General features: G+C 42.9%; 1 protein-coding gene across 3 annotated transcripts in view; it reads left to right on the forward strand.

Annotated features, from left to right (window-relative positions):
• Positions 1 to 17,806, forward strand: part of PRKCB (protein kinase C beta) — a 390,438-nt gene that overhangs the window by 272,278 nt on the left and 100,354 nt on the right. For all 3 annotated transcript variants that reach the window (XM_003418820.4, XM_064295702.1, XM_064295703.1), the window contains exon 9: positions 9,117 to 9,263. In XM_003418820.4, the coding sequence (XP_003418868.2) occupies positions 9,117 to 9,263 (147 nt within the window). The remainder of the gene's footprint in view (positions 1 to 9,116; positions 9,264 to 17,806) is intronic.

A 17,806-nucleotide genomic window follows, 5' to 3' on the forward strand; every position in this document is an offset into this window, starting at 1 on the left:
TAGTTTTATAAAGGATAAACACATTATTTTGTTCACACAAACTCCATGTACTGAATCTGGTGGGAAATCATCAATTCTAGATAAGCAGTTATAGCCTGCTAACTCTGAAAAATGCATAAACTAGCATAGCTAAAATGAAATAGATTATTATTGTTATTCATCAAACCATCACACGAGTAAATTAAAACAAAATGAAACTAAAAAAAAAAAGACATGACCCTGTAAAATTCTATGAAAAACGGGTCTATGGTACTCTGAGAGCATGTAATAGGAAAATGTAACCTTGTCTGAGAGCACAGGGAAGGCATCATTGAGAAACAACTGTGGGAGTTAAGCAAGTCAAGAGGGAGAAAGAACATTCCATTCAAAGAGAATAGCATATGCAAAGGCCCTGTGGTGGGGAGTTATAAAGCAACTCTGTGGGACTGAAAGGAGGCCAGTACGGGTAGAGCAGAGAGAGCCAAGGAATGAATTTGAGGGAAGGCTGGAGATGTAGGTGGGGCCAGAGTAGCCAGGCTGTGCTGGCCTTGGTAAGGATTTGGGCATTTATCCTGAGAACCATGTTACTTTCTCCTTCAGATTGCCAGAAATCACACTTCGGTAATCCAGGATCCTTGTCTTGAGCCTGTGTCCTCCACATAGCCTAGAGTACAGTGATGTTTCTGATCCAGTGGGGCCTCCTTTCCTGGGAACAAGTAGAATGAACATGTTGGCCTTGGGTTTCTCAGTCATTCTTTAGTGAACTTAATAACTGAGGGCCATCCCCTTGGAGCCCAGAGGCCTAGATCCCAGTGAGTTAGTTGTTAAAGGGACTCTCCTGCCCAGTAGAGCTGAGAACTGAACACTGCTTGCTATAAATTAGGACAGGAAGGCAACCCTTCCAAAGAACACATTTCACCTCTTTCCACAACTTTCTGATGAAGTGGTGTCCACTTGGTGCTGCGTTTAAAAACGTACTATTGTGGATGAAAAACCAAGGCTAGTATTTTCTCGTATAAAGCGAAGTCTCAGTTTTGCAAAATGATTTCTTCTGTCTTAGGGCAGCTGGGGTGACATTTCAGAACACCGAGGGAAACATTTCCTACATGAACGAGCATTTGTCTGGGCCAGTTACTGGCTTGAAGTAAAGGATTGTTTTATCTTCAGGCCACAAAATGTGTCCCTTTATTTCAAGCAAAGAGCCTGAAAATGCTTGTTTATGCCTGAATTATAATTGCTCCATACTGTAGTTGTTGATTAAAAAAATGTTTCCAACAGACCAAAAATTGTTCTCAGACACACAGAGGAATTTCAGTTGACCTTGAACGTGAGAAATGTAATCCCTGTGCAATAACCAATTAGCACCCGGAATGACTCAGAAATTACTGTCAAGCCTCTTATCTGAAGACATTCTAAGAGAAGGCAAAATTGAGCTGCTGGAATTGGGGTAATAGAATTTCATGGTAGGGTGCGCTTGATGCAGCTGCCACACGTGGTACATGTCAGAATGTCAGCATTGGCTTCATTTGAGGGTGTTCATTTGGACTGTGGGCTTGCTAATGTGCCAGGAAAAGGAAGACTCCTTTTTGGATGGCTCAGGATGTTGTTTTTTTTTTTTTTTCAGGATGGGTTTTCTGACAGACTTAGAATTTATTTATTTAACAAAGTGTTTATTATGTGCCATTTGCTATTCTGATTGCTTTACGAATATTAATTCATTTAATTTAATCCTTACAACCCTAAATTGTAGGTACCATTATTATCTGCCCCCGCCTTTTTTTTTTTTTTTAATAGATGAGGAAACTGAGGTTCAGAGAGGTTAAGTAATTTTCCAAGATTCCAAAGCTGGTCATTGTCCTGGTTTTAGTTTCCCAGAGAAAGACTCTAAATATTCAAGTGCAAGTAGTTTATATGGGAGGTGATCCCAAGAAGCACCATAGAGGAGAAGGGAAGTGAAGAAAGTTGGGAAAGTTTGTGTTAGCAAGCAGGTTATCACTGTGGGCAACTGGCTTCTAGTCTTGGAAGTCTGGGAGTCAGGGTTAAAATACATTTCTAAGAGTTTTCCCCATCAAGAGACAAGGGAACTAGGGGACTATCTATCAGCTTTCCTTCCATCAGTGACTGAGTGGTGCAAACAGTTAACACACTTGGCTCCTAACCCAAAGGTTGGAGGTTCGAGTCCGCCTCTAGGTGCCACAGAAGAAAGGCCTGGTGATCTACATCTGAAAAATCAGCCATTGAAAGCCCTATGGAGGACAGTTCTACTCTGACACATATGGGGTCACCATAAGTCGAAGTCGACTTGACAGCAGCTGGTTTTCCTACTTCCATCAATGGTTGAGGGCTGCTTCCACTGGAATTAACTTGCCAGCATTTTCAATTTGCCCTGCTTGTGGGCTGTGCTTGCTCCTGCCACCAGAAAATAAGCCCGCAGGCAGATAGTCACAGGTGTTTGCAATAAGCAGCCCCAGGTGTAGAGAGCTGCGTGCCAGGGGGTCTTGTTGGGACACCAGTGGCTGGGTCTGTGCAGTGTAGTCTGAGGGGTAAGCATGCAGACTCAAGAGCCTGGCCTCCTGGATATGAATCCCAGTTCTGCCACTTCCCTGCTGAGTGACGGTAGATGAGTTACTTCATCTCTGTGAGCTTCTGAGTCCCCATCTGTAAAATGGGGATGGTGAAGATTAAGTGAGACAGTGCTTTTAGAACAGGGCCTGGTATGTCATAAGCATTCACATGCCAGGTGCTAGCACTGCTGTGTTGTTATTGTTTTCATTATCATTATCAGCTCCCCATTTGGAATGAATAACGCTCAGAACTTGATCCTTCTGGGTTTGAAAAAGCCTCTCCGTGGTCGGGGAGAATCCATGGGGACTCCTTGCCTACAGGAGTCTTCTGCTTCCACTGCTGAGTAGCTGAGAGTCTCTGTAGTAGCTCCTTGGAGGGTGGCATGGCAGGGGTGTTTAGGCCAGGACAAGTATTAATCATCTGAAGTGAAGCCCTGGAGCCTGGCTGCTGAGGCCCTTCCCTGTCCCCTAATTCTGGCGAGTGGTAGGGCTCTTTGCTTAGAAGTACAATCTCTTTGCTTTCTCTTTGAGCACCAAGTTTCAGGGCTTGGAATTGCAGGCATAAAAAGCCAACTATTAGTGTGTTCCAATTTTTAAAGGACTATACAACCCGCAAGATAAAAGATTGTAAGTTGGGCCTCAATTTAAAAATGTTTACTCTTTCATGGAATATCTGCTAGGCATGAGGCTCCTGGGAAATGGGATAGTTAGAGGAGCATAGGACAGGGTTTTTGTCCTCCAGAGGCTCCTTGTGTAGGGGTCATTGAATCCAAGAGCCTTCAGGAGCCAGGCAGATAACAAGAAGGGAGACAAGCTTGGTATAAGACAGCAGGGCATAGTGGGGACTGTGGTAAACTAGGGAGCGCAGGCCCCACCTAAAGGGGAAGCCACTGCTCAGCTCCACACCTTATGGAATGGGACCCAGTGTTGCCGGATAAGTTTTTTCAAAAGGAGCTTGGAATCTAGGCTTATACAGGACATCTAATTTTTTTTTGTTGTTGTTGAGAATATACACAGCAATACTTACCCCAATTCAACAAATTCTACACGTATATTTAAGTGACATTGATTACATTCATCAAATTGTGGAACCATTCTCATCCTCCTTTTCCAAATTGTTCCTCCACATTAGCATAAACTCACTGCCCACCAAGTTTCCTATCGGATCTTTCAACTTGCTATTGTCAATCTGATTCCATGTAGATAGTTCTTCAAAGAGCACAGTGCTCAAGGCAGACACAGTCTTCACTGGTTCAGCTAAACTACTGCTTGGTTTTAAGAAGACTTCTGGAGATATTTTTGCTTTAAGGTTTAAAGATTTTTTTAGGGTAGTAGTTTTGGGGGTTCATTCAGCTTCTATGGCTCCTGAATGTCTAGATTCCATGAGAATTTGAAATTTCTTTTCTGCAGTTCCCCCTTTTGATCAGGATTCTTCTATAGAATCTTTGATCAAAATGTTTCATAATGGTAACTGGGCACCATCCAGTTTTGGTCTCCTGGCAAAGGAGGCAGTTGTTCATGGAGGCAATTAGCCACATGTTCCATCTCCTTCTCCTATTCCTGACTCTCCCTCTTTCTCTGTTGTTCCAGGTGAATAGAGACCAATAGTTTTAACTTGGATGGCAGCATGCAAGCTTTTAAGACCCCAGGTGCTATGCAGTAAACTAGGAGGTAGAACAAAAGCACTCAACACGATATTAGGCCAATTAACTGAGATGTAGGACACCCGATTTTTAACAGTTGGCAACTTATTTAATTATTAAAACAACAAACACAAACACTGTGAAGATCAGGCCAACAGGGCTATTAGAATTCTGCTCTGGATTCTAGAAGGTGAGATGACATACGTATGAGAAAGTCACAAAATCAGACTGGGGTTGAGTAGAGAAAGAGAAGGGAGCTTGCAGGGCTAGGGAATGAAGCTGTTGGCCACTTGCTGCTCCTTGAGAGAGAGAAAAAGCACTTCCTTATCCACAGTTCTCTAAGCAAAGTCAAATAGAGAAATTGGCAAATTGAGCTGCACACTCAGACTTCACTGGGAGGGTCTGCAGAACCGACAGGTGGGATGTAAACCTAACTGGCTGCAATGCTAACTGGGCCCCAGGGACAGTCAGGACTTGGACCTTCACAGGCTGAAGAATGGAGCACATGAATCTGATGGATCTTGAGCCAAGATTCAGTGGGGTGGGGAGGCAGGAAGGACTGTGTCCATGTCAGACCAGCCGGGGCAAATCTTGGGAGTGGAGAGCGAGGATTTGAGATTGCAGGAGGACATGGCCCAAGAATACCAATGCAACTTCTGTTCTAGGTTCTCTTCTTATTTGCAGTCTCCCTGATGCTATCATGGAGCCCTAGGGGCGCAGTAGTTAAGAGCTATGGCTGTTAACCTAAAGGTCAGTGGTTCGAATCCACCAGCCACGCCTTAGAAACCCTATGGGGCAGTTCTTCTCTGTCACATATACGGTCACTATGAGTCGGAATCAACTTGACAGCACTGGGTTTATTAAGTAGGAATTGACTCAATGGCAACGGGTTTGGCTTTTTGGCTTTTGATGCTGTCATGGTTTCAACTACCACCTCTATGCCAATAGCTCTCATATCTCTATTTCGAATTCAGATATCTATTCTTAACCCCCAAACCACGTACGCAACTATCTGTTGGGTATTTGCACTTGATTGTCCCAGAGACATTTAAACCACAACATAACTTGCTGTAAAGTAACCCAAACAAAACTGACTCATAGCGGCCCTATAGGACAGAGTAAAACTGCCCCATAGGGTTTCCAAGGAGCAACTGGTGGATTCAAACAGCCAACCTTTTGGTTAGCAGCCTAAGCTCTTAACCGCTGTGCCAGCAGGGCTCCTACTATAAAATAGCTTGATGAAATATGTTCATGGCAGCTTGCTTAGTAGCCAAATGCCCATAAACAGGAGAATGGATGAACAGAAACAATGGGTGCTAATCAGCAATAAGAAGGAACAAACTGCTGGCTCATGCCACAGTTCAACATGTTGAATCTCGAGAACATGATGATGAGGGAAAGAAGTCAGACACAAAAGAGTACATACTCAATACTTCCATTTAGATGAAGTTCACGGACAGGCAGAATCGACCTATGGGTGTAAAAACCAGAATAGAGATGGCCTTTGAGGGTGTGGAATTGACTGAGGAGGGGCACGAGAGAACTTTCTGAGAGTGATGGAAATGTTCTCTATCTTAATTGGGGTAGGGGTTAAAAATATAAACAAAAACCAGTTGCTGTTGAGTTGATTCTGACTCATAGTGACCCCGTGTGTGTCAGAGTAGAGCTGCCTCATAGGGTTTTCAGTGGCAGGTTTTTTTGAAGAGATTGCCAGGCCTCTCTTTCAAGGTGCCTTTTGTTGGACTCGTATCTCCACCCTTTGGGTTAGCAGCTTGAGTGCATTAGCTGTTTGCAGCACCCAGGGAGTATGGGCTCCAGGGGTGTATATGTTTGTCGAAATTCACGGAACGGTACACCTAAGATCTGTGCATTTCCTTGTATCTGTCTCAATTTTTAAAACCTTAATTACAAAAAGAGAAAAAATGGGTGTTTTGTCAGCCTTAGTCCCTGAATGGCTACCATGAAACATGAATCCCGTGAGGAAGAAATAAACCTTCCAGTTTTAAGCCACTGTGAAGGGGGAATCTCAACATGTCTGAAATCAAACTCATCATCTTTTCCCATCCTCTTGCCCACACTTCCCAACCTGTTCCTCCTCCAGTTCTCATCTCAGTGAAAAACACCATCCACCCGTTCTCAAGACGGAAACCGGAAGTTATCCTTCATCCCCGATGTCCCGTCTCTGGCATGCAATCCATCACCCAGCCCAATAGTTCTGTCTCCCAAACAGCTCCACTTTGTTCCATCTGTATGGCAGACATAGAGCCCAGGTCCCATCATTTGTCACCTTGATCACACAGTCACTTCCTAATGGTCTCCAACATCACACCCTCCGAATGAGTCTCTTCCCTGTACCCAGAGTGATCTTCTCGATGTAATGGGCCTGCTTAAAACCTTTCAGAAGCTGCCCATCAGCCTTAGAATCAAGTACAAACTTCTTAGTGTGTTTTATAAGGTCCTTCTAAGCTTTACGGCTGTGTCCCGGGCCATGTGTGCCTTGCACTCCATGCTCCAGCCAGAAAAAATTTAAAAAATTAAAAATTAAATTTTTATTTTTTTCTAACCTTTACAGCTGTGTCCTGGGCCATGTGTGCCTTGCACTTCATGCTCCAGCCAGAACCAACAGTGTTTATTTAGTTCCTTAATGTGGAGGGTATTAGTGGTTCAGTGGTAGAATTCTCACCTTCTAGGAGGGAGACCTAGATTCAGTTCCTGGTGCCACCACCCATCTGTCAGTGGAGGCTTGCATGTTGCTAAGATGCTGAATGGATTTCGGTGGAGCTTTAGAGTTTCAAACTAAGACAGACTAGGAAGAAAAGCCTGGTGATCTACTTCTGAAAGTTAGCCAATGAAAACCCTATGGCTTACAATAGTTTGATCTGTTTCATGTAGGGTGGTTAGGGAATGGGGTCTCTTATCAGACATGAGGAAACTCTGGAGAAAGATCACCCCAGGTAAAGGAAACTGCAAATGCAAAGGCACTGAGGCAGGGGTGGGTTTGGTGCATTTAAGGACCAGCAGAGAGGCCAGGATGAAGCAGAGAGAGTGAGATGACAAGGAACAGGAGCAGAAACGGCAGGTTGCCTGTGCCCTTTGGCTTGTGCTCAGGGAGAGCTGGGAAGGTGTGGAGATGTTTGGGCAGAGAGGCTATGTCTTAGTCATCTAGTGCTGCTATGATAGAAGCACCACAAGTGGGTGGCTTCAACAAATGGAAGTTTAGTCCCTCACAGTCTAGGAGACTAGAAGTGTGAATTCAGGGCACTAACGCCAGGGAAAGGCTTTTTCTCTTTTTCTCTCTGTTAGCTCTGGAGAAAGGTCCTGGTCATCAATCTTCCCTTGGTCTAGGAGCTTTTCAAAGGACACGCTCTGCTCCTGGTGCTACTTTCTTGGTGGTATGAGGTTCCCCTGTCTCTCTGCACACTTCTCTCTTTTATATCTCAAAAGAGATTGACTCAAGACACAACCTAATCTTGTAGATTGAGTCCTGCCTCATTAACATAACTTTCTCTAATCCTGCATCATTAACATCATAGAGGTGGGATTTACAACCCATAGGAAAATCCCATCAGATGACAAAATGGTGGACAATCACACAATACTGGGAATCATGACCTAGCCAAGTTGACCCACATTCTTTTTTAATTAATTAATTTAATTTTTTATTGTACTTTAGATAAAGGTTTACAGAACAAACTAGTTTCTCATCAAACAGTACACACATTGTTCTATGACATTGATTAACAACCCCAGGACATTGACACACATTTTGGGGGGACATAATTCAATCCACAACAGGCTCCATGAGCTGACTGTCTCGCTCAGGTCACACAGCTTGTTCCAGGTCAAAGTCAGGAGCTTAACCCAAACTTTTAACCCCACGCTTCTCTTGTTCCCAAAAGTGAGTCCAGGACAAAGTCCGGGTGGTTGCAGGTCTCTTGCTGCTGGCCTCTTCTTCCCTCCACACTCCAAAGCATTTGAGGCGATTTGGAAGCCACCATTCTGCTCACAGCAATGACCCCCTCCCCATTACACTGAGGTGTAACATTTATTCCCATTTATTCAACATGTATTTAGCCAGGAACTATACTTGTTGTCAGAAAAATTGTGATGAATGAGCTATATTCTCTGTCCTTGCAGAGTTTCTAGTCTGTTAGGGGGAGACAAGGGAACAGTTAGCATCCAATATAAAGGGAGAATAAATGGATGAAGGGAACAACTAGGAAGGGTACCTAATCCAGACAGAGAAGATCAAGGAAGGCTTCCCTGAGGAGGTGAAAATGTGAAGCGGGGGTAACTAGGTTGGAGAAGGGGAGAGAACATCCACAAAGCAATAGCAGCAGGTGCAAATGCCCTGAGGTTGGAGGGGGTAGGATATTCAAGGAAATGAAAGGAGAGTGAGGCTGGGGTGCGAGGAGGAAGGACCCAAGTAGTGTGGGGTCGGAGAGGCAGGTAGGCCTTGATCATAATGGGCATATGGGCCAGTGAAAGGACCTAAGTCTTTATCCTAAAAATAATGGGATGCGACTGAAACATTTTAAGCAGGCGGTGCATTGACTGGGTGTGGCAGAGTGAAGATCTCTCTGGCTGCAGCATGAGGCCAGGTGTGGAGGGAGCCAGTGGGTCATCCAGGTGAGAAATGATGGTGCCAGGTGGCATGGGTGGAGATGGAGGGAAGCAGATGAAGTCTAGAGGCAGCTAGGAGGAAAAACTTGACAGTTCCTGGTGATGGATGAGACACAAGGAATAAGAGAGAGATGGGGGGCCAAGATGGCCTCCAGGTTTCTGGCTTGCAGAGTGGATGCACGGCCATACCTTTCACTGACATGGGGTGCGTGAGCTGCTAGAACCACAGCTTGCAGGGTGTACATGTGTCATCCTACAACTGTACCCTCAAACCCTAAAAATGTTTCCTATGTGCTTCCCCCTTCAGAGGGCCAAGATCAATCAAGGGACCAAGACTCCAGAAGAAAAGACAACCAACACCGTATCCAAATTTGACAACAATGGCAACAGGGACCGGATGAAACTGACTGATTTTAACTTCCTGATGGTGCTGGGGAAAGGCAGCTTTGGCAAGGTACAGTATGACTTGGGGGCTGCGCCTGCTCCAGGAGGAACAGCTAACAAGACTGACACATTTTCTGCTCACCTGGGGCTTATGTTCTAGTGGGGGAGATAGTGAAAAGCAGTTTGTCAATGAGTACTGTGTTACAGACAAATGGAGAGGGGACCCACTCAGACTGTTGAGGAGGTGACTTATAAATGGAGACCAGAAGGATGAAAATGAGCCAGCCATGCATTCAAAGAGCTAGGAAAGAATGTTTCAGGCAGAGGGAATAGCAATGCAAAGGTAGAGAGGGGTTTGCTGCATTCTAGGTGGCATCTGAAGATGTTAGGACCAAAATGTCACGAGCACAGGAAGGTAGTAGGTTGTGAGGCTGCAGAGGTGGGTAGAGCCCTGATCATGCAGAACCTTATGAGCTATGATGATGAGCTTGGATTTTATTCAAAGTGCAGTGGGGAGCCATTAGAAGTGTTTGAGCAGAGAAGTGACATGATTGAATTTGCCTTTCGGAAAAGATCACTCTGACAGCCAAGAATGGAAACAGTTCCTTTCAAACAGCAGCTCAGTTGAAGGATGATCCTGGGATTTGTAGAGTGATTCTGGATGCTTTTATGGATACCATGAGATACTGTTTTACTGAAGTCGAGATTGTGTTATAAGTATTCCTGACTTGTTTAGTGTTGTTTTGAGTCTTTTAATCCCTTCGTGTACCACAAAGATGTCTAGTATAAATCTCATACCACGGATTCAGGTGTGCAAAAAATATAAATTTCTTTGCCATCCCTGTAGTTTAAGCCAAAAATCTAAGCATTATCCTCGAGTCCCCCTCTTTCTTCGTCCTTCTCCCCACCCCATCCTGACTATGTCCAATCTGTCTGCAAATTCTGACAGCTCCTCCTCCAAAGCATGTCGTGAAATCACTTGCTTCTCTCCATCTTCACTAATATAATCCTACCCTAAACCATACTTGTCACCTGGACCGACTCATAGTGACCCTGCATACAACAGAACAAAACACTGCACCATCCTCACAATTGTTGCTATGTTTGAGCCCATTGTTGCAGCCACTGTGTCAATCCATCTCATTGAGGATCTTCCTCTTTTTCACTGACCCTCTACCTTATCAAGTGTGATGTCCTTTCCAGGGACTGATCCCTCCTGATAACATGTCCAAAGTATGTGAGACAAAGTCTTTCATTCTTGCTTCCAAAGTGCACCCTGGCTGTACCTCTTCCAAGACAGACTTGTTCATTCTCCTGGCTGTGTATTCAATGTTCTTCACCAACACCATTGTAGACTCTCGTCATTGGTTTCCCTGCTTCCCCACTTGTTACCTATAATCATTTATTTTCTATCTAATGGCCATGGTAATTTTTCAAACAAATAGATCAAGGTGGTCCTGCTTAAAACCCTCCAGTTACTTCCCATTGCCATTAGAAATATTTTAATACTATGTCTGTGGTTTACAACACCCTTAATAATCTAGCCCTTGTCTTCCTTTTTTCCCCCCCCCCCATTCTCTCATCACCCACTGTGCTCTGGCCACAATGACAGATCTTGGGTTTCTAAAATGCACAAAGCTCATTTCCTCCTTAGAGATTTTGTGATGTTTTTCCCCTCAGACCTTGCATGGATGGCCCCTTCTTGTAATTCACATCTCAACTTCAATGTCAGGCCTTTCTTGGCCACCCACTCAAAGTAGCCACTCATGTTTTTCCCACCGTATTTATTTCTGTCATATCACCCATCACTTGGTGAAGCTTCTCTTGTTTGCTTGTTGGTTTGTTCCTCTTCCCCTTCCAAGATCTAAGCTCCACAAGAGTAGGGATCTTCTTTGCTGTGTTCAACACTGTATTTTCAGTACCTATGCATTGAATTCATTCAGTGCCTAGATTGAATGCATGGATTTTCTCTATCTCACTGGTTAAGTTCTCTGCTAAGTGAAAGGTCGACGGTTCAAACCCACCAGCTGCTCCATGGGGGAAAGATACTGCAGTCTGCTTCTGTAAATATTACAGTCTTGGAAACTATATGGGGTAGTTCTACTGTCCTGGAGGGTCGCTATGAATTGGAATCAACTATACAGCAACAGGTTTATGGGTGGCAAGGTCATCTGCTAAGATGGAATAAGGGATCAGAGGTGATGTCTGAGGTTTGAAGAGCCTCAGCATAGAATGGGAATAGAGAGTAAGAATGTCCAATAACATTGCTGAGCAGCCCAGTTGTCCATAAGATCAGAGAATGAGCAGTTGGTAACTTTCCTGGTCCACATCATTGTGGCACTTTTTTGAGCAGCTCTGTGTGGCCTGGGTGTGGGTAAGGAGAAGCAGATGGTGGATTTGCACTAAGAATGGAGATCAGCAGAATCAGAGAACCAGAAAATGGTGGTAACAAGAGAGTTAAGGATTCTGGGAAGAGATAATGCTCACTGCACATCTACAGAGGCTGCTTATAATAGATGCTTAATAAAAGTCTTTTGAAGAAATGAATGAAAATGGCATTTAGCCTGGTTTGGGAGAGAAGGCAAAGCAGGAAGAGGGTCATTACCTGGGTGGCAAAGACGGAGTCTAAAGGCTTAAGGTTGAAAAATGTATGGTAAAGTCAAGACATTTAAAATGATGAGAAGAATAGAGGCGTTTCGATTTCAGAGATGGAGCAGTTTCCATGATAACGATGAAGAGAGTGGCCTCCGTGAAGAAGAGAGTCTAATAAACTGAGGCTGTTGGGGAGTTTTTAAAAATTAAATTATCTTTTTAATAAGCAGTATATTCACATGGTTTATAAATCAAAATTATACTCAAAGGATAAACATTGAGAAGTCTTGCTCCCACCCAAGTTCACCTTCTTCTGTGTCCCCTCGCATGTAAACACTTTTTAAAATATAATTTGCATCTTTTGAGTTTCTCTTTGCTAATATAACATGTACAGGTATGCATTTTTGTTCTTGTCCTTGCTAACCCAAAAGGTAGCATACTGTACACGTGGGTCTGTACCTTTTTGATCACATAACAACATATGTTGGAAAGGTTTTTGACTGAGGAATGGAAATTCCGGAGGGCCTTATGGAAAGGATTAGGGTCAGGGCAGGTAGAGTAGTGTGGGAATGGATCATTGGGGATCGGCGAGGGAATGAGAGAGAATAGATAGTATGTTTCCATGGAAGCAGTTATAATAATTGAGAGTTCTGTCCCAGATTGGGAATGTGGCATCAAATCAATGATAGATGAAAACAACAGCATGTCATAAAAGCAAAATAGAATAACAAAACCCTCTATGATCCTTTAAAAAGTATTGTCATCCTTTGCAACTCCAGTTTCGCCAAGCATAGTTTTAAATTAATATGGTTTTATATTCAAATGTCTGCTTTTAAGATGTTATGTTCTTGTTAGGTACATAGATCAGTTCCTTTAGAAGAAACTGGCAGTAGTGATTGCTACCTGCCCCTGGAGATGAAGGAGGGCAGCCTTTGAGGTAGAGCTGTTTACGCTTCCATCCCCCAGGTCCCCGGTATCAGATCTGGCACAGAAAAACATGCTCTTAAGCACTGTCATAATTTGTGGAGCGACTAGGGAGTGACACAAGCATTTTGCTAAGACCTGTGAAAAGCAAACAAGGGAGAAAGCAGGTGCAAAGAACATTGCATTGCAAATGAGTAAGCCCTGTTTGAAAAACTAAAAGAACAATTTGGGGAGTTTGCCTTCCTGAAGAGGTGAGCCTTTACCTGGAAGGGGTTTCTTACCAGAGCAGGGCCTGTTGGCACATCTGACTCACTCTGGAGAAAGATGCCTTCTAGAAATTTTACAGATCAAATGAAGAACACCAAGCCCACATGACAACTAAGAGCCCAAGAGACAGAAAGGGCCACATGAACCAGAGACCTACATCATCCTGAGACCAGAAGAACTAGTTGGTGCCCGGCCACAATCGATGACTGCCCTGACAGGGAGCTCAGCAGAGGACCCCTGAGGGAGCAGGAGATCAGTGGGATGCAGACCCCAAATTCTCATAAGAAGACCAAACTTAATGGTCTGACTGAGACTGGAGGAATCCCGGCGGCCATGCTCCCCAGACCTTCTGTTGACACAGGACAGGAACCATCCCCGAAGACAACTCATCAGACATGAAAGGGACTGGTCAGCGGGTGGGAGAGAGACGCTGATGAAGAGTGAGCTAATTATATCAGGTGGACACTTGAGATTGTGTTGGCAACTCTTGCCTGGAGGGGGGATGGGAGGATAGAGAGAGAGGGAAGCCGGCAAAATTGTCAAGAAAGGAGAGACTGAAAGGGCTGACTCAAGACGGGGAGAGTAAGTGGGAGTAGGGAGTGAGATGTATGTAAACTTATATGTGACAGACTGATTGGATTTGTAAACGTTCACTTGAAGCTTAATAAAAGTTATTATAAAAAAAAAAATTTTACAGATCATTCAACTATATTATTCATTTATTATTTAATGCTACTTTTTATAATTTTATCCTTTACCGTCGGTTTTCTATGATCCTTGAACCTTTTGACGTCAGCGTGGCCAGCCGCTACCCAGAGTTTAACCTCTGTGGTTTGTGAAGTGATTACTGCAGTTAATATTAAATGCTCCAAATTCTATAAATTGGACACATACGTACTGTCTTGACTGATGATAGAAGTGGATCTTATAAAGTAAACATAGCAAGTACCTGATAAAGTATATACACAGCATAAATACAACTTTTTTTTAATTGTAATATTTGTGTTACAGGTGAAAGTTTACATAGCAAATTAGGTTCCCATTTAATAATCTTTAAACATGTTGTTCCTGACATTCGTTACATTCTTCATAATGTGTCATCATTCTCATTATTTCCATTCTGTTTTTCCTGTTTCCATTAATCTAGCTTCCCCGCTTCCCTACCCCCCTTCTCATCTTTGCTTTAGGATAAATGTTAACTGTTAGGTCTCATATAGATGATTTTTTAAAGGAGCACAGTACTTAGAGTTGATATTGTTTATTTAATAAGCCAATCTGTTATTTAGCTGAAAGGTGACCTCTGGGTGTGGTTCAGTATGAAGTTTAAAGTCTATCTCAGGGCTTCCTCTAGTCTCTACCGGTTCAGTAAGTCTGGTGTTTTTTAAGAACTTGAGTTTTGTTCTATGTTTTTCTCCCATTCTATCTGGGGACCATCTATTGTGTCCCTGTTGAGAATGCTTGCAGTAGTAGCCGGACACCATCTAGTTCTTCTCGTCCCAGGATAGATGAGGCCGTGGCTCATGTAGGGTGTTAGTCCTGTAGACTCGTTTCTTCTTTGAGTCTTTGGTTTCTTTCTTTCTCTTTTGCTCCAGATGAGACCAATAGTTGTACCTTAGATAGTAAATATAACCCTTTACATTATAAACTTGATTCCCTAATCCTAATGTGCTGCTAAAATAAACATCCATTAAACAATTAATTAATACCGATACTGCTTGCCTTCCAAAACATCAGATGTGCTTATGGTAATGATATGGATGATTCAAGTCTTTTAAAGGAGCTAAGCTGGAAACCCTGGTGGTGTAGTGGTTAAGTGCTATGGCTGCTAACCAAAAGATCGGCGGTTCAAATCTGCTAGGCGCTCCTTGGAAACTCTATAGGGCAGTTCTACTCTGTCCTGTAGGGTCGCTATGAGTCGGAATCGACTTGACAGCTCTGGGTTTGGTTCGGTTTTTTAAGCTGGAAAGTTTGAATGGAGGCTTTCTTATCCATACACACTCCTGACTCCTGCTTGTGGGAGGGTAAAGTGCTATAGGGGGCTGGGGAGTGAGGAGCAGCTGGTGTGCAGTGATGGACATAGATCTAATAAAAAGAAGCTCAAACTCAACACCACAAAACATATGTAAAAGGATATTTACTGGAATATGATCGATAATAGGAAAAAAAAAAAAGAAATAGTGCAAAGGGTAAATAAATGGTGGTGTATCCATGCTACATTCAAAGGAATGAGGTCTGTCTGTCTGTCTATCTATCATCTCTCTCTCTCTCTCTCTATCTATCTATCTATCTATCTATCTATCTATCTATCTATCTATCTATCTATCTATCTATCTATCTATCTATCTAATCATCTGTCATCTATCTACCTATCTCTGTCTACCTATCTACCTACGTACCTACCTACCTATCTATCTAATCTATCTACCTACTCTACCCACCTACCTACCCATCCATCTATCTATCATGGACAGACGTCCATGACATGTTATCAAGTAAAGGTAAAAGCAAATCAGAGAATATTATGGCTAATAATATAAAGTATACTGTATATAGAATAATTCCCTTTATATGATGCACTCATGGTCCCATTTCTCACTGAGCTTTTTTTCTCCAATATTTTATTGTGAAAATTAAAAAAAAAAATACTGAAATGTTGAAAGAATTGGGTAATGAACATCTATAATACACACCACCTAGATTCTACAATTAACAGTTGACTGTATTCACTTCACCACATCTCTCTCCATCCCTCCATCCATCCATGTCAAAACAAGTTGCAGACATCTCTTCACTCTACCCTTAAACTCTTCAGCATGCATGTCATTAACCAGAATTATTTGCTTACCATATTTTTAAAGTAAAATTTACATACAACAAAATGCACAAACCCTAAGTGTATGACTCTATGAATTTTGAAGACTGCCAATTTTTAAAACGTAGTGGGGAAACAGAAACCCTGGTGGTGTAGTGGTTAAGTGCTATGGCTGCTAACCAAAAGTTTGGCAGTTTGACTCCATCAGGCACTCCTTGGAAACTCTATGGGGCAGTTCTACTCTGTCCTGTAGGGTTACTATGAATCGGAATTGACCCGACGGCAGAGGTTTTTTTTTTTTTTTTTTTTTGGTTGGGGGGGTGGTTAGTGGAGAAACACACATGAGCAACAAAAAGAAATCACACTAACAGATGTAAAAAATGCAACCGTGGCGATCATCGTGTGCTCTGAGAGCCTGTGTAAGTAGGGTTTGCCCAGTTGAAGCCAGGAAAGGCTGCCAGGAGAAAGTAGCTCACAAGCGCTATAGCTGAGGGATGAGTAGAGCTGACTAGGCAAGGAGGGGAGGGAGTAAGTGAAAATCTCAGAATAAGCGTCCTCCTTTCTGCCCTACCCCCATACTAGGTTTGATCCATCTGTATGCCAGTCAGGGTCTCGGACTCCTATTATTAGTTACGATGATTTTCATTCAAGAAACTGTCCAAAGTGGGTGTTTCTGGTCCCACTCACTCTCTCCACATGGTGATGAAGGGACCCAGGTTCCTTCTGCCTTATATGGCTTTATTAATCCCTGCGGACTTGCTTTCATCTGTATTCAGAGGGCAGGGGGGAAAGAATATGGAGGAGGCACAAGCTGCTTCTTCAGAGTCTTGGTTTGAAAGTGGCAGCCGTTGCTTCTGCTCACACTCTGTTAGAGAAAACTTGGTCACATGGCTGCACCTTGGTGCAAAGGAGGCTGGGAGACAATTTTGGTTGATAGTTAGTGGTCTCAGCCACATTCCCTATTGCTCAGCTATGGTTTTTATGATGACTCCAAAGACCTTCTGATGTTTCCCTTTAGCTCTTCCAATTTATTCCCCCCACTTCAATAAAAACTTCAGGCTCCTCTCCTCTGTAACATTTTCTTATGTTCAAATCATGGAACATGCCAGGTGTTAGTGCTGCCTTCCCTGAAACATAGCATAAGCCAGAAATAAATCAAGTAGGAAGAAGCCAGCAGCTTATGAAATTAAAAGAAAAAAGTGGGAAGTTGTTAGAAATGGAGTTCCCAGGTATTACATTGGTCTCTTCAGAAGTCCCATCCAGTTCTGTTGCTCTATATGAGCTACGGTAATCAAAAACCAGAAGCAGAGAGTGAGAGGCCAAACCTTGAAGCCTGCTCTTCCAGTGCTTGACATTCCTAGAATAATGCCCAAGAGGTTGATGACATTAAATCCATGGGTGTCACCAAGGAGACCATTAAGGGTTAGGCAGTGGCTTCTCCCACAAAATACCTCCGGAGATTTGTGTGTCACTCTCCCAGTTGTTGATGTCAACTGCTGTAGCTCAAAATTGAGAAGGTACGACAGGACTGATTTTAGTGTCAGCCAAATTTCCCAAATATTAGTCATTCACGGACCTGCTTTAATCTTATTTATTTATTTTGGCATATATATATTGCCTCCTTTATGCTATCATACATTTTTTCTTTAAATTGATTGTAAATTGACTTTCTTTTCTTCTTAGCATCACCCTAAACTATAATTTATGTGAAACCACAGGCTTGACGGGCTAGTTATATATTTAGTATTTTAACATGTTTTAGGAGAATTTATTGAAAGAAAAACAATTTTGCCCCATAGTGCCGATGGTACCAGTACCAGGTTTTGTGAAAAACTGTCCTAATAACTTGTATTTCTAAGAATATAAAGTCTTTTGCTGTATTTTTTGTGTATATCTGGAAGGTAAAGGAAGTCTCTGATCTTCCCTCCCTCTCCATCATATCTTTTTCTTTCTTTCTTTCTTTTAATATTTTATTTTTTTGTTGTTGAAAGCATACACAGCACAACACACACCAACTC

This window comes from Loxodonta africana, chromosome 12, assembly GCF_030014295.1.
Source record: "Loxodonta africana isolate mLoxAfr1 chromosome 12, mLoxAfr1.hap2, whole genome shotgun sequence".
Classification (NCBI taxonomy): Eukaryota; Metazoa; Chordata; class Mammalia; order Proboscidea; family Elephantidae; genus Loxodonta; species Loxodonta africana.